At 43.5% G+C, this 26,035-nt stretch overlaps 1 protein-coding gene across 1 annotated transcript in view; it reads left to right on the top strand.

The window, feature by feature from the left end:
• The first annotated feature begins 17,636 nt into the window (after positions 1 to 17,636).
• The window catches only part of TSPAN7 (tetraspanin 7), an 83,208-nt gene continuing 74,809 nt past the window's right edge, over positions 17,637 to 26,035 (top strand). The window contains exon 1 of the mRNA XM_015884608.3: positions 17,637 to 17,723. Within this exon, the coding sequence (XP_015740094.1) occupies positions 17,643 to 17,723 (81 nt within the window). The 5' untranslated portion in view covers positions 17,637 to 17,642. The remainder of the gene's footprint in view (positions 17,724 to 26,035) is intronic.

Here is a 26,035-nt window from a genome sequence, read left to right as displayed (position 1 = left end):
CAACTCTTAGTTAAAGCCTGGAAAAAAATAATAATCCATGTTAAATATTAATACTGAAATTTAACTATTACACAACAGAACATATTATGGAAGGACTTTATACACACGGGTGAGTTTGTGCACATACAGTTAAATCCATGCTCCACTGAAGTCAGCAGGATTGAGATTTTACCTGCTTGGCTTTTCTGAACTCAGGTATTTGTCTGCAGGTTCTCGGTTTGAAGACAGTGTGGGGTACCATACAGTCGACAGCTCTCATCATTAAATGTCACAAAGGACAAAGGAAAGGATGGAAGACTTTCATTAGCTACAGCAGGTTAGTAATAATAAAATATTTCCAACACCCTGCAAAGATGTGACGTGAGTGATTCACCAACCATTCCTGCTAATCCACACCATTCTTCAAACTGTTATGACAGTATTTGTGCTGCTCCAGCATCTCTTCCCTACAAACAAAAAGCAGTTACACAAGCAGAGAACAGCAGCAAGATGCAACTGTAATCTCCTCCTCCTCACGTGTCTTCCTAATATTTTGTTTGCCGGAGCTGGCTGCTAAGCATTTCTGGCAGAGTCCTGTTCTCATGTGAACATGCTGATAGCTCCAATCACAAAGCTGAGAGCCCTGCACACACACCCTGGTGGTAATTGGTCTCTCTAATTTCACAGCCGTGCTAAATTACTACTGGTGCAATTCTGCAGTGCACTGAATTCGATCTCAGCGGTAAAAATGCACCCATAGATTCTGCCTGTGTGACCCTGTTTAAATTGGAGCACTACAGAAAAGGCAAACAATTGTGACTGCTTTTATTCCAGTCACTATTACAGATATTTTCCAGCCTGGTGTGTTGATAGGAGGGAGAAGAATAATCATCCCTGACCGTCTTAGCTGTGTCAGCAGAAGCCTCTGGTGCAGATCCAGCTGTACTGGCAAGAGTTCATGTTTGCTGGGATAGTTTGGTTTGCTCACAAAATACATCTTAGTGTTCTTTAGCAGTGCAAAGAAATGGTGGCACAGCTACACCTCTGTGCACAGAGTGTTGTTTTCAGGTTAGTGTGCCTTGGTCATTACGCAAGTAAAGTACTTGTAGGGCTGGCATAGCTTATGACTGCTACGCAAGAACTTTGAGAAACCTGTGGCTACTGCTTCAATACATGAGCAGCTTCAGCTGTCGCTCGCTTCCAGTTGCAAAGGTTATCCCCTCTTAGCAATGTGAGGAGATGGAAAAGTCACCTGCTTCTTGGTTGCTCCAAATTATGGTCTGTAGTGTTAACTGAAGTCATCAATGTGCCAGAATTCCGAATGCGAACAGATGTAGCTGGGTGATGTCCCCTACTACTGACTCCTAAAAGGTCATAACTTTGAATGGGGTGGCTGGAGGCAATAACATCTGAAACTGCTACAGCGTGGGTTGACATCTGGTAAAGCCTTTTGTAATGAATCGGTATGAACTGAATTGAGAAAAAGAAATTTTAATATCAGCTACTAAAGCCCCAAGAAATATGGGAAATATGTGGGAAATTTCCTGTGTGTGTCAGCAGTGCTCCAGGATTCCTGAAACCAGGATTTGACCCTGTTGCTATACCTTTTGACTTGGTCTTTAGTGAGAAAATGGCAATACTTTTCAAACTCCCACGTGCTTGCTAGTAAGGAAACCTGCAGACTGGGTCGTTTCTTGTGCCCACATGGGTAGGAAGAGTACAGTACATCGCAGGGATCTGTTCTTGTAGACACCTAAACACTTGAAGAGCCTCTCTGACTGCCCTCAAGCCATGGTTGGAAGGTGAGAGTCACTGAGTGAGAAACAGAAGAGGCAAGAGGAAAATGACTCCATCTGGCCCTCAAGTGGCAGTTGATCTGTCTTCCCCAAAAACACTGGATTAATCCCAGTGACCATTACTGTAATTACAGATACATTGCAAGGAGAAGAAGCTTCTGCTACTTTCCAGACTCTTTCTTGTCAGCTTTCCTAAGCCTCTTCCCTGACTACAGAGACTTCTACTGTCAGCAGGGCAGAGAGCATCTCATAGAATCATTCAGGTTGGAAAAAACCACTGAGATCACTTAGCCCAGCCACTAGACTATCCCTACCATGCCCACTGCTCATGTCTCTCAGTGTCACATCTCCACATTTCTTGAACACCTCCAGGGATGGTGACTCCACCACTTCTCTGGTCATGCTCTCTTCCCAGCTCCCCTTTATACTGAGGTTGGTATAAGTTCCTATTCAGGCAAAACCAGATCTGTATAGACCAAGGAAAGTATGGAGGCAAGGCTGTTCCACACGTTATTACAAGGGGAGATGACAGAGAGAGGCAGAAGAAGAGAAAGACACACTTTTCTGTAAAAAAAAGCTGCTGATGTTCTGCAGAAAGGCAGTACCTGTGGTGGAACGAGTCATCTGTCATTTCCCACTAATTTCTTAAATAATCAACAGAGAGAGAGTATTTTCAGTCTAAGACACTGAATCAGTATCTAGAAGATTCTAGGGACTCCTCTTTCCCTTTCTTAACTGTATGGAGAATTTACTTTGGGAAGGCTGGATTAAACATTTTTTGTACTGTGGAGCAGAGAGTTAAAATGTAGGCAGGTGATGTCCTAAATTGAATGCTTGTCTGCTTTTGGACGGCAGTAAATCAGGACACACACCTTAGGAGCACATCTGCAGCACCCCAACCCCTGACTGGAGCTCACCCCAGGGACAAGACTTGAATCAGACTGATGTAAACCCTTTTCACATTTGTGCAGTGATGCTGATGGATGCTTAGCATCAGAAGGCCACCCCTCAGTCTCTAAGATCTGCCTCTGCTGCTTCTCCTGACCGACTCATGTGAGCACAGCCCAGCTCAGTAGTGCTGCTGCACCCTTCCCTTCTAGCCCATCTTGCTGCTTGTAACACCACTTTCCTGCTCTCCCTTTTCTCTTAGCAAGCTGTTTGTCTTCCCAAGATAGCTTTGCTCTCCAGGTCAGAGAAGCTGATAGAAGTGGCTTTACTCCTTATTAGTGTTTGAGAAGTTCCCACCCTGCTTAGGTCAGTCTGCTTTGCGTTACAGACAGCTATAACATTCCTGCAACTCAAATCTAGTGACACAAACTAGATTTCAAGTGTATCGAACTGACAGCGTATCATAGCAACAAATATATTTTTTTTAATAACAGAATTTCTAGACATGTTAAACAAACACCTACTGTAATAGTCAGAATGCCCCAGGGCACTATATATTGTCCTACAACCCATTTTCTGTTGACTCATTCTCACTCAAAAGAGTTGTAAAATTAATGTCATTGTCCCAGAGGGATCATCTTTAATGTCCTCACAACATTTTAGACTGCTATCAGAAACGAAGCAGAGCACTGTGCTCTTATTAGCTACCCACACAGACTTGTTGTAGGAGTTTCCTCTGACCACCTGCTAGATATTTCTGGTTGTTGTTTATAGTGATCTGCTCTGAGGAGGGATGCTGAACTGCTTTCTTTCACTGCTGTGTAGTGCACATACAGAGACTGCAACAAGCCGGTCACTTCCCTAGCAATGAGAGCCAGGCTGATGCCTGCTGTCTTCAGCCAGCCCTTGGTTGGCATCCTCACCCTGAAGCTGTCAGGAAGCAGCATCTCAGCTATCCTGCTTGTTCAGGTTCATTCATTGTACTGGCCCAAATTATCACGAGGCTCTCCATGCATTTCCTTTGGCCCTTAGAATTTGGGAAGGATTTTTATTATAAAGAAATGTTTCTCTTGAAAATTATGTAGAGTGAAAACATTCAAACACTGGGATAATTGCTACCATAACCACCCCTGTTTACTGTTCTATTGCCATTGTAAGTTTAGCAATTACCTTTTTTCTCCCCTGCTGGCTAAACCATGAGAATTCCTGTGACACCAAGCCATAATTTGCATGGTCACAGGTATAAATATGTGAAAGCAAATAACAGTTTGTCCTGTGGAATAAAATAACACAGCATGAAATTATAGTAGCTTATCTTCATATTCTTTGATGCTCTCTGGTTGAAAGTTCTTCTGTTTGATAAAGCCCACTAGCCTTTGAATGTTTCTAGAGAGACATTTTTCTTAGCATATCTTCACATGAGATAAATCCAGCCTTTCTCGTCCCCTGCACTCATTGGAATTCAGCTTTATTTTGGGAAGGGAATACTACAGTCATCAGAAGGTGCAGCTTCTCCTGTTGAGTATTTTCATGAGGAATGGTGAGCATTGCATTCTCCATCCCTCTCTAAGGAAAATCCAGCAGGGCAGATTGTTTCCCATATTGCCGCCTATTAATTTGCTTCCCCAACAGTGAATCAAGAGGAGCCCAAGGGAGTCCAGGCCAGGCCAGACCAGGCCTGTTCTCACCTGGCTCCCACTGAATAACTCTTTTTCCAGGCTTACTTCAGTCCAATAATTTTCTCTCTTCCTCCCACCGCTCTCCTTTCCTGGTACAAACAAGTATTTGTGTACAGCCAAGGGAAAAATATCCTTCACAGTTTTAAAAATAAATAAATGTCATTCTGACACTGTATTACATCTTTCAAGGTGGGAAGCTGTTCAAAAGCTGCTGTCATGCATTATTTTGCAAACCTTCCTGCAGTGATCAGGTAGATCTCTTGTTCTACAAAGCCTGTGTCTGGGCAGGAGAATTCATAGTGACACCCCATGCCCTGAGACAGCCAGTAGCAGAAGAAATGCTATGGTAAGAATTATTTGCAACCTATGTTGACAGAGGAATACTGCTCACCTTTGCCATTCTTGCTTGTTAAGAGTCTTGGCCAAAGTAAAGCCTATGGTGCAACCTGCATGCCTCCTGAGCCAAAGGAGTGTTCTGGGTGGGATGCCAACATGATTTGGTCTGAAGACAAACAACTCTTCCTCTGACTGTCATACCATGACTTCATCAGCAAAAAAGACACTGAGAGAAACAGCCTCGTCATGGGATTAGATTGCTTAATTTGGAACAGAAGTGCTTTGAAGGTATTAGTCTATTGATTCATTCTTACACGAGAACACAATTTGATTACTGTATTCACTGTTTTTCAAGTGTTGTAAATGATCTAATTAGCATCTTTGCTTCAAGTTATGTTTGCTCTATACTGCATTGTGATAAATACTAGAAAAAAGGCCACTGAGATGATTTACTCTTTTAGGTCACACCAAGGGAAGCCTCATATGGCAAAGGCAAGCTGAGCTGTGTAAGGCTTCTTCTGCACCACCTATATACCACATAGGCAAGCTGTGTTCACTCCTCCAACATACCCTATTGAGAAAGTACAGCTGACTATGCCAAATGCATCAGAGAGCATTATTCTGATTCATGACTCACATTTTTTTGCAGTTGCATTAACCAACTTCTTCCAGTATTTCTCTATGCCTACAACAGACCCCAAATCCACTACTGTCTTTCTAAGTGGAACACTTCTTTCTGTTCACCCAGAATAACTGTGCATATGTAGGTACATGCACATATTCATCTACATCAACTAGGGCAGCCTGAATTCATAAAAACAGGCAGGCTGTTGGTGGTTTGTCTGTTTTCAGCACTGCTTTACAGCTGAAGCAGGAAAAATGATGCAGAGTAGCCATTTAGCTTCCTGCTCTCCAAACTCAAAGCAGATTTCACTACTGCTGAGATGTTCATCTTGCCGCTGGTTATAAAGCAGTCTGACATCAGCTCTTGGGATAAATGAGATTTTGGGAACTCTCAAAAGAGAAGATGCCATATAAACATGTGAGCGTTGAGTGTTGCTTTATAAACTAACCTAAATCTATTTGCAGCTAGCACAGGAATGCATTTCAAAGCACTGGTCAGGTTATACTAAGGAAATGAGAGATGAAAGATCTGACCTTTAAAAATGTGACTTCCTTGTGTATTGAAAGTACAGCCACCTCCTCCTTCTCCCTCCTCTGAAGGCCAACCTTCATGCTGAAGGCTCTGCAATGTCATCACCTGCAGTTCAGTCCAAGATACAGAAGCAGAGGTTTCTCTGGTGAATATCAGTATGTTTCCATCATAGACACTGGGTGACGAGTTAGGTAAGCAGTTAAGTATACAGCTGGAACATAGCTGAGAAAATGATGGGGAAGTGTAGCCTAAAATAGTTGTGCCTAATTAGCCAGATAATCCAGCTCAGCCAGTCTTGCATCCCTCTCCTTTGTTTTTCAGCAAACATTTGAGCTGCACTGTTTGTTTGCAGACATATTTGGAGAGGAGCTGTAGTTCATCAAGGCCTGCATACAGATAAACACACGCTGCAGGAATTGGTATAATCCAGGCTTAACCCTCACTGTGTGAGGAAGCATAGGGAGGAGACCAGGAAACCAAGCAGCTACCACCCCAGCAACTGACCACAGACAGTGGTGGGGAAGAGGAGGAATCCTTGAGATGTGGTGAACTCCTTGATCAGAGATGAGGTGTTTGTGGTCCAGCCTTAGAGCATGCATCACGGTCTATGAGCAGGAGCTGAGTAAAGGGAGTTACAGGACTGTCTACAGCTAAGGGCAGAGTCCTGTTTGCATAGTCCCACTTCAGCTCTGACCTTAAAGATAACTGAAATGGGCTTGTTTGGGTGGAAGAGTGAGAAACTGTCAACTCTTTAGTATGTTGTTCCAAATCTGACTGCACACTTGAATGAAAAGGACAGCCACCAGCTCTGCTGTTCAGGAGTAAGTGTGAAAAGCGAAGTGAGCATTTGGCAAGATTTCTGCTGGAGGTGAATTCAAGCTGCAAACACACGCATTGTTCAAAAGCCCAGCAATCCTTGTTGCTGTCTTCTCTATATTGAATCAATTTCCTCTGTCTTCCGGTAGCTCAGTTTTTCTTTGAGACATTTTATCTGAAGCTCAGCTCTCCATTTTAGGTGCAGGCAAGAAATTAACAGAAGTATTGGTATCAATCATCACTTGTAATTTGAAACAGTCATACAATTATTTTGGCCTGAAAAGCTTAGCTAATATTTCAAATGCAGCGCTCTACCGTGAGAGCTATATTACCCTGTATAAGGCCATTTAGTAATCCAAGTACAGATACAGAAACAACTAATACCTATTAAGCCACAATGTTGAAATCCAACTGAGTGGATGTGTCCACAGCTAGATATTGTGGCAACTCCATACAGATGACTTTGGATAGTTAGCCTCTATTTCTCTATTTAATTACATGTTTGCTGTTCTCTTACTGTTCTCTTACAGTATTTGTTTTCCATTGAGCTATGTGCACTGTAGGCTCCCACAAGTTTTCCAGTTACAAGTTACTAATTAACACTAAGTGGTTTTCTTAGTCATTTGTCTATTATTTCATTGTCTGGACGTACTGTCACATCTGGCCCTATTTTCCATCAGTTTGTACTGACTGTTCATCAGTCCAGGAGTTTATGATGGATGAGTAAGAAAAGACACCGTGGAGATCACAAAAATCATAGTAGGAAGTACTCAAAATTATCCTGTAGTCAGTTCTTTAATTGTCCACGGTACCAACATAAGTCCAAGTAGTGTCATATGTTTCTGTGCGCTAGAAATGATACTGAGCTTTTCCTAAGTTAAGAGTAGCTAGCAGTGTTTTAGATAGTTTTATTTCTCTGGTAATTTCTTTGTTTTCTCCTCAGCAGTGACCATGTTGAACCTGACTTAATTGCAGTTCTCTTTTGGTCACACAGCCTTTGATTGTGAAGCCCGTTGAAACCGCCTCAAGCCAAAAGTAACTTGCCATAGAAAAAATATTAAGAAAACCCCATCAGTCAAAAAGCAATGGTAAAGCACCCACTGGTTAAAGAGAAGAATATAAATGGAACTGAAGAGCAAAAGTTAGGAGGGGCGGGCACTAAGCCAAGATCTGACATCTTCTGTACCAGATCTCAGTTTTATTTTGCTGTCTTTCTCCAGATATGCTTCTTGCTCTATCACTTGTCTGTTGCAAAGGGAGATAAGATTCTTCAATAAAAGATGAAATGCAAAGCTATGCACTTTCATAACTAAGCTTCATTACTTAAACGTAAACTTGTCTCACATTTGGGAAAAACAGCATGCAGAATTTCATCTTCAGACATTATTCTTGAGCTTCAAATTAATATTAAGCATGAAAAAAAAAAAAAAGTGCTACCAGAAGAGAGTAGTAAACACCAGTGTTGCAGAGCCAATTCCTAGATGTGTATAGATTCCAGGATGGCTATCAATATTTTGCTTCCTTGTTTCACAGTGCCTAATTAGAGGAAACTCCCAAATGCTCATATAAGCTCTGAAACTGCCTAGTCATCTACCTTCCAAATTTAATTCCTCTCTGCCATCCCTCTGCTGTATTTTAGATCAAACCAGGCTAAATAAGTTCTTTTTAATGAGTGTTAATTACAAAATGTCTTGGTCCCATCCTTCTTCACTTGGTGAACAGCCCACTGCTAGACTGTTCTGAACTTGAACCCCATCCTGCATTCAAATTCAATGATACAGCAATTCATCAGCTTGATTTTGGCAGTGTTATACATGCCCTCTGAAACATTATTTTTGGCAGGCTCCCAAATCCCAAATGACTTTCAGCATACACATCACTCTGACTTGCTGCGTAGTTCTCCTTCACGATCCTTGATCAGCATCAGCTGAAGACCTCAGCTGACCAGCATAAACCCAAAAATAGTTCATTAGACAGCTCAAGTCTGAATAACAATTAATACAGAAGCTTAGTTATAACAGTCACTCAGTAGGTTCATGGGGTGCTCTGTAGCTGCCTTGCTCAAGCCCAGTTTGGATGAGCTAGTCAGGAGGAAGAAGGTGCCCAAGAGGGGCCTGCAGCTGGTCCTTGAAGCTGGGAGCTCTCCTGTCATGGCCTCGGTTCGAGTAGTATGACTGCATATTTTTGTATGCTTCGGAACATTGTGCAAAACTTTCTGTCTTTTTTAACTGCCCGTAGTTGAGTGTTAGTTGGCCATGATATACCAAAAGGAAAATGGTAGCACTGCCCAGATTTAGTGCATGAGGACCAGATCCCAGGCATTTAGATTGTTGGATCTCACCTCTTTAAGTCCACAAAGCTTCTACAGAAAAGTACAAGATGTCCCAGCATCTTCATATGCAATCTGTGAATGTCCAAAGAACTGCAAAAGCAGCAGGAAATATTCCACACTTACAGTTCTATAATCCAGCAACTAAATGTCCCTATGAGAAAGCATCATGCCCACCTATACCTGAGATGCGGTGGGGTTCTGTTCAAGTCTAGCTGGACATAACCACCACAATCCAAACACAACCTTCAGGAACCCCACGGAGGAGTTGCCTGCACCCTCTGCTCCCTTGGAAGGAGTCTGGAAGTGACTCATCATGGATTTGATTTGCCTGGCAGCCACCCTGCTTATTGCATTCGGCTGACACTGTTGTGCAATACCATTTTCACTGATAACAAATAAAGTTGAAGCTCTTCCAGAGAAGAGTGATACGAAACTTGCTTCAGTTTAGCTTCATTTCCTGAGGACAGCATCCTCATTTAGCAGACAAGAATCACTCTCCATTGCAGTAATCCTCATGCCTTCTATTGCAGCCTCCCTACCCAGGGTCTCTGTGTTTCTTGCTGCCCAGGAGTTGAGCCCAACCCTTCGTGCCCCGAGGAGACAGAGAAGGAACATAGGTTGCAAGCCTGATTTGTCATTGTGTGTATTTCATACCAATAAACAGCAGCAGTGAAATCTTTGTTGTTAGTGTCAGTAACAGCTACTTTGTGATGATGAGGAATCAGGCTCTGTAAAATGTAACCAGAAATTAAACAAGTAAAACTGGGGCAGAGCAAGCAGCTCTGGCACATCGAGGTAATTTATATCCCGTTAACCAGAGAAGCGGGCACAAGAGACATCTGGAAGTGAAAATTAACTAAAAACAGACTAATGACATAAACAAGAGAGAAATACAGCCTCCACATCTGTGTAGCTGAGCCTGACAGATGTCACAAGTTGACTGATAAGGGGTTTTATTTAAAAAACCCACAACAAGTCAAAGAGGGAATTTTCCATATAAGGCCATAACTACTCAACACAGAGATTTGTGGGGACATAAAATGCATAAGCGCAGAGGAAAAAAATCAGCTGCCAACGGGTTTAGATGCTTGCTGGAACCAGAATTAACTGAATAACAAAAACCATTATTTGAGAAACATTTTTGTTGCCAACATTCACAACTGTTATTATTCACAAACTGCTGCATGACCACCTGCAGATCTGACTGAACTTAAAAAAAATACATGCTCAGATATGCATGTAGGAATGGTCATGAACTCAAAAAAGAAAAAAAAAAAAATGACTGTAGAATAAGCGTTTACAATGTCATGTAAGCAAGCAAATTCTCCCCCTGATACAACAGTCCTTCCACTGAGGGCATCTGTTGATGGTGGTGGAGGTATTTTCTGTGTTTGGTGCACCTCTGCGCTGGGAAGCGTAAGTATCCCGGTAGCTGCTGCCTACAGAGTTCTTCATTGCCTCTAAATGTATGAGGAAGGCTGCACATGCAACCATTTCCACCTCATCTGTGACCTTGAAACCCGTTACTATTTTCTTGCATATCTAGCTATGAGATTTTCACCTGAACTACATCAAGATCTGCCATCTGTTTGATTCTCCTATAGATCTGGGCAGAGCAGTTTTATGATCTGCATTCACGTCTATAACAGGTGGTGTCTTTATAAAGGTGACAAACACTATCACTTAAAAAACAGAGTCAAGGGCAATGTTCATTATTTGCTAACATAGTGGTAAACAAAAAAGAATGTAAGGAATCAGATTTTGGGATATATACCATGATATATCTTATCCATCAACAGTGATGCTTGCCAAAGTCAGAATCCACAACATTTCTGAACAGAAAAGTAGCTTTTAAATCCCAGGCTAAGTTTGTAGTGCTGACATAAAATACTCTCTTGCCTAACTTAGAAATGGACCCAATTTGATAGAAAAACCTCCAAGAGAACATAAAGATAAAAGTCTGTATTTTATTTGATACTGCTTTACTAACTACAGCAATGCTCTGAAGTTCAGTGGTGTTACTCAGGGCTAGAAAACATCCTGCATTAAAACATGTGTCTGGAAAGGATATATGCTTGACTCACTTCTTCACAGATATGGCACGACCTCCACTGTACATCCATCCATTTTGTCTTCCTCCTGCAAAGGGCTAATATCCTGTCAGCAGTTCCTGAATGCTTCAGAGTTCCTTCTTGTGACAATGGCACATGCACAAGAACTCATCCCCTTATCCTGAAGCTTGTTGCTGATACTGCTGTCTACCCATGGCCTCGTAAGGAGGGAGAGGGGAGCATGAAGCATCATGTCATGGTATCTTTCCTGTGCAGCTCCTTGCCCTTCTGCTGTCTACTTACTTTGCCTTGAGCTCATTCTTTCGCTCCTGCTGCTTGAGCATATGGTGCTTTGTTTTCAGAGCCAGGACTTTCAGAATAGGCTGTCTGTGCCTCTTTCATTTTCTGACAGGAGTCCATCAACAGTTGAGGACTAGCTTGGAGGAACAGCACTGGTGTGGACATGGCTGCAACTAAGATGGAATGAAGCTCCAGCGGAGTGCACAGGTGCAGTACTCTTCTTAAGAGAACCTCCTGAGGAGTGCAACCATTGACACCAAGGCTTCTCGCAGCTTTCTGAAACACCTCTGAATCAAGATGTGACACCTGCAACCAGTATCTCCGCTGGCCTGGAGCCCGAGCAGTCAGGACTCTAGGAAGGGTAGAAGGGTGTGCTAAAGGACCTGACAGGTTGCTGACACTGCTAACTCACATGGATTGAGTGCCCCAGAGTATGCTGCTTCTCGAATTAGAGGACTGGAGTTCTATACAAAATAGCTTTGAAACTGTCATGTGGTTGTGGAAGAAATGAGGCTGCTCCCTGAAAGATCCTGAGGATGAGCAAAGGGTGTCTGAGATTGCTCTTCCAGAAGAAAATGATGTAAATGCAGAGCAAAAAATCTTCTGCAAGGGAAGAAGAGTTGCTCTCATCCACCTCTTGGCTCTTACAAGGGACCAGCAGTGTCTGAACGAGCAGTATGCCATCCATGCCATCCCACAGTACCACCACGAAGGAGCCTGTTCCAGAAACAACAGCCAGGCCCCTAACATGGAGCTGTATCTTCTGCTGTTCAAGTAACAGGTACTTATGTGTAACATGCAACATCCTGTCCTTAAAAATCAAGATCTCCACCTACAATGGCACCGAGGTGGGCACAAAGCACGCTCGTAATATCACTCTTGTTTTAAGATCTGCTGTCAGTACACTTTATCTGTAATGAATTGTTTTTTAAATGTTATTGCTTTATTTAGCTTAGCTCTATCTGCCAAAACACCCTGGCTATATAACTGTGGTAATATTTTATCTTTTCATTATTTTGTGCTGTTGTAAAATAAATGGCTACTTTAAAAATCAATCTTTTTGTTTTCTGAATGCATGAAGAGGAAACATTGATTGGAAGAGAAGAAAACCTGGGCCCCACATCAAAACACAATGGAATAAAATTCATGCAGTGTTCTTGGGTTTATATGGCAAGGTTTGGTAACAGAGGTCTGTGGCCTTTGTGATGAGATCAGACCCGGTTCCAGCTGCTCCAAAAGGGACCCACCACTGCCCAAAGCTGAGCCATGAGAGACTTCACAACCTGTGAGCTGTGCATAAGAGACACAGCAAATCTAAACAGTTGTAACTGGTTGAAGTGGTCATTACCAAGAGGTTTCGGACACAAATATGGTTGACACAAGTATTCTGGCATCCAGAGCTATGTCAGCTGGATAGGAGCAGTCTACTGGTTTGTCTGCCTCTTGCCCTGCCTACCTGCTGGTGGCTGATGGGGCAGGTCTTGCAGGTGGCCAGGCCTTTTACTATAGAGAATTCAGAGGAAACTCATAGGAAGCATCTCATAGGTCAGCCAAGGAGGGAAAAGAAAGAAAATGCTGATAATTTTGTATATTGTGGTGTTGAAATTTTAAGGCTTGACAGAAGCTAAATAACAGAAAAACAAGGGTAAGGGGACCTTAGAGATGCTTCTTAATCCATTGCATAGATATTTCCAGAAGAAGAAACTGTAATTCCTTCCATGGTAATTGTACAATACCTACTAAGTTTAAGGATATTTCTTGGTATTTGAAGGATACTAGAGCAGAATGCATTGCTGGCATTCGGAGCTACAGAGAAAGAAAGTAAATTTAAAAAAAAAGAGAAAACGCAGAGTGCGATAAACCAATCTGAGTAACTTGGCAACTGTGCAGGGTTAATTGTCACTTTATTGCCAAAGATGGAGATTATAAAACTGAATGGCTCCATTTTTCTTGCTTTGTGTCAAAACTCATATCATTTGGAGATGTAATAATGCTCCTCCTGAAGTTTCATAGATATGTTCTTTGTGTATTCTTCTGCTTTCTGACCTCTTATCTTTCCCAAATACCCAAAGTCCTACATAATTTCTCTCTAAATGCTGGTGATCTTAACTCATCTCGTTACGGCAGTTGTGTTCAGTCAAAAATGTATTTTTGGTTTGCTTGCTTCAGACAGGACATTTTGCATAGCTTTGGGGTAATCAGGAAAGTCATCACAAGCTGTTAGGAGCTCCTGCCTGCAAAAAAGGGAGAATCTTCCTTTTTTAAATCAAGGTATTTGCTGAGCTGGTAAAAGCTGGGAAAAGCATATCTGTACCTACATTACTGAAAATAGCCAGATATTACATGCCTGCTCTGAAGGGAGAAGAGGTGAAAGACACCCCTCCCACCAACTATTCCATTCTGTGTCAACACGTGTGTGTGCACAATGATAGCAATTGGTCCCCCAAAAATTGTGTAGCACAGCACTCCTACAAACAAAGGGCATGGAAACATGCAGAGAAAACAGCCAGGGGAAGAATGGCCCACAGTTTCAGCACAAAGAACACACATATGTGGCCTTTACAGAATGGACAACTTAGACAAACCAATCTAGTGCTTGATTTAGTGGTTTGTAACAGTGCAGAAAGGAACGGAGGTTGGAACTATATGATCTTTGAGGTTCCATCCAACCCAATCCATTCTGTGTTTCTATAATTCTGACATAAGCACTGAGGGCTGACATCTGAAAAACTTGCTCTAGGGAAACCATTCATACCAAAGGACTCCAAAGGACTTAAAACTTTCCCAAGACTTCACAATCACGGAACAAAGGGTGAAGGAGGGGAAAGCAAAATAATATGGTATAAATCAGAAAACTGAATTATAATAAAATTAATAGAAAGACAAGGCTACTTACTACTAAAAATGTGTCAGTTCATGGACATTATATAGCAGCAATTGGTTGCCTTTGGAGACAAACCTGCTCCAGCCTCAGAAGCAGAGTAACCTTTAATATACATTTGCGAATCTCTAACAATTTTGATCTTATAACTGGTTATTTTGTGTTGTGAGAGGGGTAATTTTCACTCCTTTTACAGTTTTTCTCTCCTAAAACTACTTCTCTCAATTCTTATTCCCTCAATATATCTTTCAGGTGTAACGTAATGTTTCATTTACAAAGCATCATTCATAAAGGGTGATGCATATTCCTGCAAAACAACTTTCTTAAAAGGCCCAGGAAAGCTTCATAGCATAACTTCAGCTTTCTCCATAAGTATATACCACTCACTCAGTCATTTTAGGTGGCATTGTGTCTTGCAGTAATGCCATCCAACAAACCACTTTTCCAAAATGTCTCAGTATGTGTTTCATCCTAACTCATACCTGTTGCCAAGCTACTGAAGCGGATGTCTGTATTTGCTCCCTTATCTTTATGCTGCAGGAAGCTGCTTCTTCATTTGTTGTTTTTCAAGTGAGGCACCTCAGCTGGTTTCATCAACACCACATCTGCTGATTCACAGGGTCTCTTCCAACAGATCTGAGATTGACCACATACCCTTTATGGATTCCTTCGTAACACGCAGAGCCTGAGGCTCTCCTATAAGAGACATTTTGGAGATCAGGCCTGACAGCTCGATCCCACTGAGGCACTTGCCGGAATCATGCAGCTACAAGCCATAGAAAGCTACAGCTGCTGTGCATGAGGTCTGCTTTTTAGAGTCCAAAGTATGGGCCCAGAGGTTTCTATGGGGCCTACATGGAGCTACCTGAACTCACCAAAGACAAACGAGCACAACAGCATTATCAGACTTGTGTTTTTTTCCTCTGCTTTCTGCATTCTCCCCAAAAGCTGCTCTTTAATTGGCAGTGGACTGATCTAGGATGTGGGTATGGTTGGCTGAGGGCAACCACAAGTGGGAATGAGAGAAGGAGAAATGACAACAAACTGCTGGCATCAGGGGAGGCCTACTAAGGTTTGGATTATGAGCTCAAGTGCCCACTAACAAATGGCAGAGACTGAAGGCAGAGGTTGCAGTCTTTACCTTAAACAGCACCACAGGGAACCTGGGGAAGGCCAGAGTGGGCATGAAGAGAACAAAATAGAGGTTTCCCTGACATCTTTGAGGCACTAGGCCTTACTACACTCGATACAATGGCCGCTTACATCTTTGCATCAGTTCCCCCAGGAACCTTCTACTTAACCATCAAATAAACAATGTTAGCCTTGGGTGAGGGTGAAATCATTCCTCTTCTCTATCTGTAGCACGATGCTTCCCTGTTCTGGGATGAAGGGGCTCTTTCTAGACAGATTCACTGCAGAAAGACTTATGAAGAAAGAGGCTATTCCCCGTGCATTACAAAGAGAAAAGAGCTTGCAGGCACCAAATTGTCAGATGAATCCCCTGCAAACCAGTGGTGTTCTAAAGAAATATTTTTCAAATGACACAGTTAGGCAAAAATGTCCTTTTTAAAATAAATACCGGAATGCTCTCTCTACAGGGAGACATAAGGAGCAATTGCATTCCTAGCTCTGCAAACACAGATTTCTGTACCCAAAATGTACTCCGCTTTAGAAAGCAATGCTTGGCTTTGTTTAAAAGATGCTTAGCACTCCCAAATCTGAAAAAATAATAGGATAAAAAATGTAAAAGATAAACTTGTTCTGAGGGCCAGCACTTGCTCAGTAACTCCATTTTAGCCCTAAATGTTTTTGATGGCTTAGTGCTTCTGTCACATTTTAATGGTATTTACTGTAACTAGACAGATTTATGCCCAGTTCTGTTCAGACCTTCTCATTTTTAATCCAAAATTTGCATCTACATCCAATAAAGTTTATGCTGTTTCACTGTATAACAGAAAGCAATTCAGTGTTTTTCCAGACAGTCTGAGCAGGGGACTGTAGTTCAGGGTGGAGGGAGCACAGAGCTTCTGCTCCTCACTGCTCAGGACATCATCACTCCATCCACTTCATGAATGAAGGAACCACATTTCCTGAGGTGGATGTATTGCACCTGTGCTTTCTTTCTGCTGCTCTGGAGCAAGGTTTTAACAAATGGGGAAAGTGAAGTGCTGCAAGCAGCAGAATCCCTGACATACCATTCCGAGAAAACTCAAGGGCTGATGTTTCTTCTATAAGCAGCTTGCCCTTCCCCCATGCTAGACATCAGTGGGAAATCCTTTCCCAAAGGGTGGTGAGGTGCTGGCACAGCTGCCCAGAGAAGCTGTGGTGCCCCATCCCTGGAGGTGCTCAAGGCCAGGTTGGATGGGGCCCTGGGCAGCCTGAGCTGGTGGGGGGCAGCCCCCCTGTTCCAGCCCCAGCCTGGAACAGCAACATTTATCATTTCCAAAGCCCATGTGAGAGGAGCAGGAAGATAAGTTTGGCTATTTTCTGTCAAAAATCTCACAGTAGTTTTTGTACAGTGAATATTTATAACTGTTGTTAGTGTCAACGTAATTTTTTTTGCAGTTACTGCACTTATTTACATTTTAATGGCCAAGTCAATAAAGATTTATGCATCCGTCATATGAATTTTCCACAAAAGCGGTGAATGCCTCACAAAACAGTAGCTCCCGCAGTACGCTCCCCCTCCGAGCATCCTTTTAAACGCCTTCATTGTTTCTGGAAACAGTGGGCTATCCATTAAAATAACCAACCCTTAAAATCATAAGTCAGACCCAGAGGAATGTGTTGTGGCATTCTTCCTCACAAAGCTTCTGCATATTGAAAGGGCTTGTAAAGGGATCATTTTATTTCTTTTTTTTTTTTTTTTCTCTCTGCTTCTAAACACTGCCCCTTGAATGGCATCATTAAGGTTGGAAAAGACCTCTAAGATCACCTAGTCCAGCTGTTGACTCATCCCCACCATGCCCACTGCCCATATCCCTCAGTGCCACATCCACATGACTCTGGAACACCTCCAGGGACAGTGACTGCACCACCTCCCTGGGCAGCCTGTGCCACTGCAGCACTGCTCTTACTGAGGAGAAACTACTCCCAGTATCCAACCTGAACCTCCCTAGACCGTGAGGCCATTACCTCACGCCCTACCACTAGCGACCTGGGAGAAGATCTTGTCCCCCTTCGCCCCAACCTCCGAACGCTACTCGGGGCAGTCCCTATCCAAGCACAGCCGGCCCGAGTCCTGGCTCCCCCTGGCGGTCCCCGTGTGCCGGCAGCGGTCCGGGGGCGGCAGCAGGCGGCGCGTTGAGCCGCACAACGGGGCGAGCCGAGCGCTGAGCTCACCTCCCGCTCCCCCCGCCTCCCTCCCTCCTCCCCGCCTCCCGCCCGCCTCCCTCCCGCGCCCAGCCTGCAGCCGGGAGCTCAGTATTATGGCATCGAGGAGAATGGAGACCAAACCCGTGATAACGTGTCTGAAAACCCTCCTCATCATCTACTCCTTCGTCTTCTGGGTGAGTCAGCCGCCCTCCAAGGGTCACCCCCGCGACCCCCACCTGCCCGACGGTGCGGCCGGTGCCGGGAGTCCGGGGAGGGCTGTGTGCGGGGCTCCGTGGGGCTGACACCGCCGTGCGTGGCGTGGGGGGGGCTAGGGTGGGCGTACGTCCGTGTATACAGATGTATACGTGTGTATACACAGATAGATACACACGTATTCTATATGTGTATACACACACATATATATACATACGCAGCACGTATACATACACGCGTATATAGACACATAGACACCTACATATATGCACATATAGATATATATGTATGTGTGTATTTTATGCTTCTCCATATCGGGGTAAAGTTACCGGCACAGCCCCGGAGCGGGCGGAGGAGGGATGGAGCCGAGCCTGCCGCAGCCCCATCGCCCCCCGGGTAACCGCGTACCACCCCCCCGGCCCGGTGCTGCGGGCACCGCTGGGCGATGCTCGCCCTGTCTCAGGCAGTGGGGGGGTTCCCTGGGCTCTGCTGCTTGCCGGTGTGAAGGGAGCGTTTCGTAACGCGGCTCCCGCAAACCGTTTTTCTGACCCAGATACATTAATTGAGTGGCAGCGATTGAGTGCCGGAGAGCCTGGATTTGCAGGCGGCCCCCAAAGGCTGGAGATAGCCTCGTTGTCCTGGCCTGTTACTCAGCAGATCACTGACATCAGCAGCATATTGTGGCAGCAATCTGGAGATTAAAGACCTTTTAATGGTGTGCGGTGACAGCACGGGATAATGGCCCCACTGTGTACTATTAAAGACCGTAATCTGCGCATCATTGATGCGATACGCTGAAGCGAATTTGTCACCGGCTACTGAGGAAAGCTGATTGTGTTTGATCGTTGTAATGGCTTTATGCTGGGAGAAGTGGCTGTGAAATAAGAGTAACTGATTTTCATTATTCTGCTTAAAATCGTATCCTGAACAAAGCCTTGCTTATTCATCGCAGTCATACTTTATATCTTTATCGTCAGTGTGTGACTCTTCCTGTTCGACTTCTTAGGCTTTTGCAAGTGAAAACCAGAAAACAGAACCAAAAGCCATTCTGCTTCCAGCAGGACCCTGGCTGTGACCCACACGCGTTAAACATGCCCACCCTCCTTATTTTAACAACAGCGGTGGCACCCACAGTGGGTCTGTTTGAGATGGATAGGGAGCCACTGTCCTCTGCTGGTTTCATGTTGATGAGTGACTCCTTCGTGCCTGTCTCTCATGAGGAGGTAGGCTGTGAAGTTGCACGTAACTCAGTGGAAGGATTTTCCCCTCCCTGTGCTCTGTTCTCAGCAGATCCATGAGAAACCCCTGCAGAAGCGCCGGTGAATTCATGGTGTCTTTTCACATGAGGTCTTTGTGAAAGTGACCGCAGTTATCTGTTACGTCTTGACCAAACACAGGGCTTCCATCGCCATGCCCATTGAACGGTGATCTCACTAAAAAAGAGAGAAGTGTGTCGAGCCAAGCAGCTGGCCAAGGGCCTTATGCTTCAGGCTGTGCTGATGGAAGGCCAGGTTGGCAGCTGGGACCTCTCAGGGCAAGAAGCAGAGCTGAGCTCTGGCCCGGGCTGTTGCAATGGTGGGATGCTTGGATGCAAACCCTTTTCCTCCAAACAGGCTGTTCCTGTGTGACCCAGTCTTTTCCAAGGGCATGGCTCCTCTGGGCACCTAAAGCCTTGCAGCTGCTGGTGTTTGTCTGTGTGTTCCCTTCCTTGAGCCTGAAGGAGGAATATAAACAGCTGGAGACAGAATCCAAAAGAGAAGTGATTTTATTTTTCCATCATGCTCTACGTTGCATCTGTTTCCCCAGGGCACCAACCTAGGGAAACCCAGGCAGATCTTAGTGGGAGAAGTCAGCAGAGGGGTTGGTGAACAGGCAGGGTGGCTGACAGCAGGCTCTAAATCATTGCCATTTGTTCCTTCTTTCAGGGTAGGAGAACAAAAACTAGTTTATGTATTCTGGCCTTTTTCTGGGTTGGAATCAACCCTTTAGTATAAACTGGAGCAAGCTGCACCTATTGCCATAAAGGACAAGGTGAGAAGGGGCTTCCAGTGAGCTGCTTCAGAGCGTGGAAAAGGAGCTCTCACTGTTTACACTGATTATAAAAGAAGAAAACCTGTGTGTGCAGATTGTTCCTATCGTGAGTGATAATTTCTCAAGGTTACACCTGAACTGTGTTTTCTGTCAGTGGGTGAGATATATGTGGCTGAAGGCTTTTAGTTTAACTATTAGACAAGGCTCCACTGACTACATAGGAGCGTCAGCGTAGTAATGAGAAGACATGGCTTATTCACATTTTCTACTGCGTAGCTCGTTCCTTTCCAAATAGGTTTTATTTAACAGTATTTGTTACTTTGATAGCTTTCTCTTCTCTCCTGCACTGTGTTTCCCTACTTCTATCCATAAATGTATCAACATGGTAGAAAAATTCCATAAACAGAGATAACAAGCTTTTTATGTGCTCGCATGTATCGTTATTCACGGTGCACATTAATGCCTGGGGTTACCGCTTTTAGTCCTTAAGGGACATAGTAATAAAAATTCAACAGCTGGTTTTTTTTTTTTGCTAATCAGAATACTGCACTGAATGCATCTAGTTTGGAGCCAGTAGATTAAAAAAGGCAGTAAAAACGCTGCTGGCTTGTTAGCTTTTTTCTTTTCTATTTTTCCCTTTGGGGTATCATAAATTGCTTACCTGGCAATCTGTAGTATCACCTGCCTTATTTTTAAGAGAAGGCTGAGTTTTGGATTAGAATTCAAAGTGCCTTTCCTATGTGGGGGTGAAATGTTTAAGCCTTTTATCTATCCAGATCTTTTGACATCTTAAGATGTATGTATTCTTAGTTTTTGTCAATGTAAGAGCTTTGAAATGTATTCTGTTATCAAGTTAACTGCCTGCCTTGGTGTGTTTTCAGGGGGAGTTTCAGGGGCAAGTCCACTGGCCCTAAAGTCAGAGGGCTGCAGAAACTGGCTTTCATCTTCTATACAAATGTTACTGTTGTCCCAAACAGACCCCAGAGCAAAGTGGTTAGCTCTGATTTTAGGTCCTGTGAGACACTTGGCACTAGAATGAGTGCTTTGGTCACTCAGTTCTGCTAGCATGGGGGATTATTGAGGTTAATTAACACAATAACAGCATATTAGTAGAGTTTCAGGTGTTTTGCAAGGCAGATCGCTGACCAAGATTGATATTTGCAATACCGAATTAGGTTCTTAGATCTTGGTTTGTCCTTTGAAATGTCATAAAATTGAGTCTTGAGATACTTACTTATAATAGCAGTTGTTTTCCAAGTCTTCACTGATTGGGAAATGGCCCTGTGCATTCTTGTATGTTCCTGTGGAGCTTGGTAGGTGACAGGATTGCTGCAGTGTGTGACAGGAGGTGTAACCAGTGCTGTAATTGTAAAATTACCCACTGGAATCACCCATTTTCATATCATCAGCCTTCCTTGCAGGCAGTTCCTCTGTTTGCCTCAGGGTTGCTAGGTCAGAACGTGGCTCTGTGACATAGAACATGCTCAGTATTGTGAGGTCTGGGGTGTGTGGGCTTCTCTTTGGAATATCAGCCCTGGCTTTCCATCCTCTTGCGGGCTTGCAGAAAAGGAGGGTGGCAGCTGGGGGCTGCCTGAGATAAAGATCAGGTATGGTGGCCTGCTCTACAATGCGAATTTATGGCTGAACTGCTGGCCCATCTGGAAATACAGCGGATCAAACTGTGAGTTATAATTTGAGATTAACTTTGTGCATCCCTTTGCATTACCAATGGCATTAGTTATCTTCACTATGGACGTCCAACTGGTTTATTGGAATTGCCTTTTTTTTCCTCCCCAGAACTTCTTTTCAGTGCTTCTGAATTGGTTTCTGCTTATGTCTGGTGTTTTAAATCCCTCCCTTCATGCTTATATCTTTTTTTATGTTTGTTTATTTACTTTCTAATAGCTGTTTAATAGCTCTTAGCAGTTGTGAAGGAACTATGCTGGGAAATGTTTTAGCTATCCCACGTGGTTTGGACTGTCGTGTCGTTTGGTGGTTCTGTTGACTGCAAAGTCGTCATTACTGTACTTTTGGAGAGAAATTTCATTGTTTGCATTCAGTTATTTGAAATCCAGAAAGATCTTGCTTTCAGAAGTGCACATTAACCCCGACTTGATGGATCTGAAGTGCTCCATTGTTTGGGCACGAACCTCAAGCCTTTCCTCCTTAGGTCAGTTGTTTCCCTTTCTGTTCTCATAATGACATATGTGAAAGATTAAAGATAACGGTGTTGTGAGCACTGCCCAAGGTGCTTTCTGTTGGCTAAATAAATGACTGGATTTAAAAAGAAAGAGGATAGATGGTGTTCAGAAACATAGCTCTGGATTCGGCTTTCTAAATTTCCTCCTGTGTTACTCACCCAGCTGGGCTTCACTTTGGAGTGGGATTTTTTTGTTTTCATTGAAGCTATGGTATTAAAAAAAACACCTTAATTGCAGTCCTCCATGTGAACATGGCAACTCTAAGCCAAAAGAAAAGAACAGAGTAGATAAAGTGACTTAGACGTGGGCTCTGCAGTAGTTGCCGTCTGGCCTCCAGTGTGCTTGGGTGAGGACGAGGGGGAAGTTGCCTTGTTGTGTCTGCAGGCTTCAGATATCATGCAGACCTAATGTCTTTCTCCTTCTTGGCAGACTTATTGGCAAAACTGTTTAGCTTTTGCATTGCTGATGTCATAGAATCACTGAGGTTGGAAGGACAACTAAGATTACCTAGCCCAACCAGCAGCCCATCACACCATGCCCACTGCTCATGTCCCTCAATGCCACATCCACACGGCTCTTGAACACCTCCAGGGATGGTGACTGCACTACCATCCTGGGCAGTCTGTACCACTGCATCATTGCTCTTACTAAGAAAATTTTCCTAATACCCAACTTGAGGCCGTTCCCTCTCGTCCTATCACTGTTACCTGGTAGAAGAGGCTGACTTCCACTTCACCACAGCCTCCTTCCAGGCAGTTGTAGAGAAAGATAAGGCCTCCCTTGAGCCTTTTCCAGACGAGTTATGTTCCATTCTATTCATGTTTTGTTACAATTAGCATTGTAGAAAAGACTCATTTAGGGGTGTAATTGATTTTTCTGTTGACCAAATGCTTCTTCTTACCTTGCTATCTGTGTAACTCAGATGATGTCTCGATGAGGTACTTGCTACGCCTTGATCTTGGAGTTTGTATCAAGGACACTTCTCTAGCTTGGAGATGGTAATTTTTTTGCATAATAAATCACTTTGGACTGATGGAGAGAGGTAGTGCTCAGCTTGAAGTGCTTTGGGGAGGGTGTAGGCTGGATGTGTAAACAAGCCGTGGTGGAAGACCTTGATCTTTCACAGGTGGTGTGCGGTAATGCTGTCTGTGTAGTGATCACTGCTGCTCAGTGTTCACTCCTGCTCTCAGCAAACTGCTGCGTGGTCTAAATAATGCCAGTGAAAATTCTAGGAAGAGTGCTCAGGAGGTCTTGTTAGTACTTCTTGTTCAAGGAAGCAGTCATATCCTTTTTCTTGGCTGCTGGCTCCTGGTAGCCCCTCTTATCAAGGAAATGGAGACAATTACTGTAGATAAACCTAGGGAATTTAAAATGGATCCAAGAGTCTGATTTGATCTTTCATTATGTGACTATTTGTCAATTCCTTGTGTTGCCAGGAAGGTAAATTAGATTACATGGTACCATTAGTTGTTTCCATCTCTGGATTTTTATCGTTTCTTCTGGTGTTGTGACTATCCTATAAATTTATGTGCAAATGAGTTAATAGATGAATATCTGGAAAGCCTGTGTATGCACGCATATCCTACAAACTTACACTCTTGTAGAAGTATCTCCTTCGATCTTTCACATGCTTTTAAGTCCAATGCAATTTGTCACAGTGATGCTAGCATAATGCTGAATGCATTCAGCATCCACCACGCCTGCAGGTGAAAATCCTGTTAGCCTCTCTCCAGTGCAGACATCAAATGGTTAGAAGGATGATTATAGAAGTGATGATTGAGAGCAGGTAACAGTTTTACAGGAAAGCCATTTTTATTTGCATAGTGCCATTTCTTTAGGCTCATCACTATTAATTAGCATGTAATAGTCTCCTAGAGAATAGACGCTTCCTATCTATGCAGCAGCCCTGTTTCCCATTTCAGCTTTCTCTCACTTGAGCAGGCAGATGGCTTGTGTGTTCTGTGCAGTGCCTTTGTACCAGTTCTGGGTTATGAGAGGGAAGCATTTAAATGTCTTGTGTTCTGAAGGGCCTCTGAAACAAACTATGAAGCATGGCATGCTTGGGTCTCGTTAGGGTACTGTTATTTCATAGCATTGAGCTGAGGAAGTAGGCCATGGGGCTTTCAGGAGCTGTGATGAAGGAATACAGGTGATGCCGTTAATATGCTGTTAATATTAATTTTGCCATAATTTCCATGTTGCATTTTGCAAGATGTTTTCCAGATGTTCTTTATTTTTTCCTTTATTTTTTTCCCATACGTATTGTTTTGGGGAAGAGTTGTAAAAACCTTAAGAAGAGCAGGTGCACCACAAGAAGCTTGGGCTGGGCAGAAGGCTGCAGTCGTGTCTTCTTGTCATTTCCTTCTGGGAGTTACTCTTTGGGAGCTTTGAGCAAAGCAAGAGTTGGGTTTGGATATGGGTGGATCAGGGTGAAATATGTATTTTTTGTTGTTTTGTTTGCTAAGGAAAAGTGGTGGCATGAATGATGTGCTGATGACGTTAATCTGTAAAAGTCTCTGGATCTCTGGAGCGGGCCTAAAACATGAGTGTGTGGTGCAGCAGAGGGAAATGAGAGGGCTGGATGGGTTGAAACCCTGTGAGTACCACAGTAAGAACACTTACATTTCCCTACAACTTGGAAGTCCAGAGAGCCCCCTGATAACCACCTGGGGCTTGAATATAACTTGGGCAGTTTCCTGTGGCTTGCTTTGTCTGGCAGTGACTTTGAAGAGTTTAGAAGATCTCTTTCAGCAGTTTTTGCAATAGAATGTGACAAAGCAGCCAGCTTCGTGTGACTGTAAAAAGAAGTAAGTGGGGGCTGTATCACAACTGAAAACTTGGGTGGAGGTTGTCCTCTTAAGGATGGAACCAGTTTGATAAAGACCTAAAAACTGCAAAGCTTTTAAAGGAACAAGTTCTGGAATATGCCAGATAATGCTGACATTCTTCTTTGGACCCTGATGTTAAACTTAAGCCAGTTTATAGCATCATCTGTTGTCACGGGATGTGTTGAGTCAGTCCAACCAGGCGGAACCAAGGCCCTCCCTTTTGGTGATGTATGGAGTGTGTTGGTTTCAAGTCATGGCTGGGGCTGGGACCTGAAACAGCACTGAAAGTTGTTGGTTGTGGAGAAACTGAATCCTCTGGACACTTTCTAGACAAGCAGTTACAAAAGAAAAGATAGGATCTCAATCCTCTTGTATGCTCTTCACTTCAATAGTACTTAATATCTAAATTGCTCTAATTAGGCTTGGAATGATAACATAATTAAGTACGTGTTGCATCTGTTTCCCTTTGAAAACAAACAAGTAACCAAAATACCAGTATATCAGCCTTCATAAGTTGTAGCTGGGTCTGATTTCTGCATCTCAGTGCAGTGGTCATTGCTGCTGCTGCAGCTGCTCCAAGCTGGTTGAAGTGCCTTCCGCTCTGACACGTACTGATTGCAGTGTGGTTACATTTACCCACACCATTTATGATATTATTTTATGTTTAGATTTTTTTTTAACCACCTCTCGGTTTACAGCTCATTGATACTCAGGAGTTGGACTCTGATCCTTTATGGGTCCCTTCCAACTTGGGACGTTCTGTGATACTGTGTTTGGATTTCACCAGAGCATTTTTCTGCAGCTGTGCTTTTAAGTCAGTTGAAGCAGTCACAATTTGCATTTGCTAGCCAATGTTGAGACTGCATATTATCTGGGACTGATTTTATTTTTCCTGTATACTAAGGGGAAAGTTGCTGAGTTAAATTATGTGAGCAAAACAATTTAGAAGATTAAGTCCATCTCCCTTATCCTGGAAAAAGCTAACAGACTGTCTGTGCTTCACCTTCAAACTTCAGTTTTATTTACAGGAAAGTACAGTTTAAAGTCTCTGAAAGAAGGAATCAAGATCTCGGGGCATTGGGAGCTGGCTAGCAGAGTGGTTCAGTATTGTTTCCTGTAACAGAGAGGCCAAGCCCAAGTTTATTCCTTGCTGCCTGTTCTCATAAAACCAGGAGCAATAGAGAGTGATTGGATCAGGAAGTAGTGGCAGAAGGTCACACCTTTCAAGAAGAA

The sequence above is a fragment of the Coturnix japonica genome, chromosome 1 (assembly GCF_054131305.1).
Source record: "Coturnix japonica strain WE chromosome 1, WE-NBRP24, whole genome shotgun sequence".
In the NCBI taxonomy this organism is placed as follows: Eukaryota; Metazoa; Chordata; class Aves; order Galliformes; family Phasianidae; genus Coturnix; species Coturnix japonica.
Note: the sequence above shows the minus strand (reverse complement) of the source record. Positions and strands in the feature narration are given on the sequence as shown.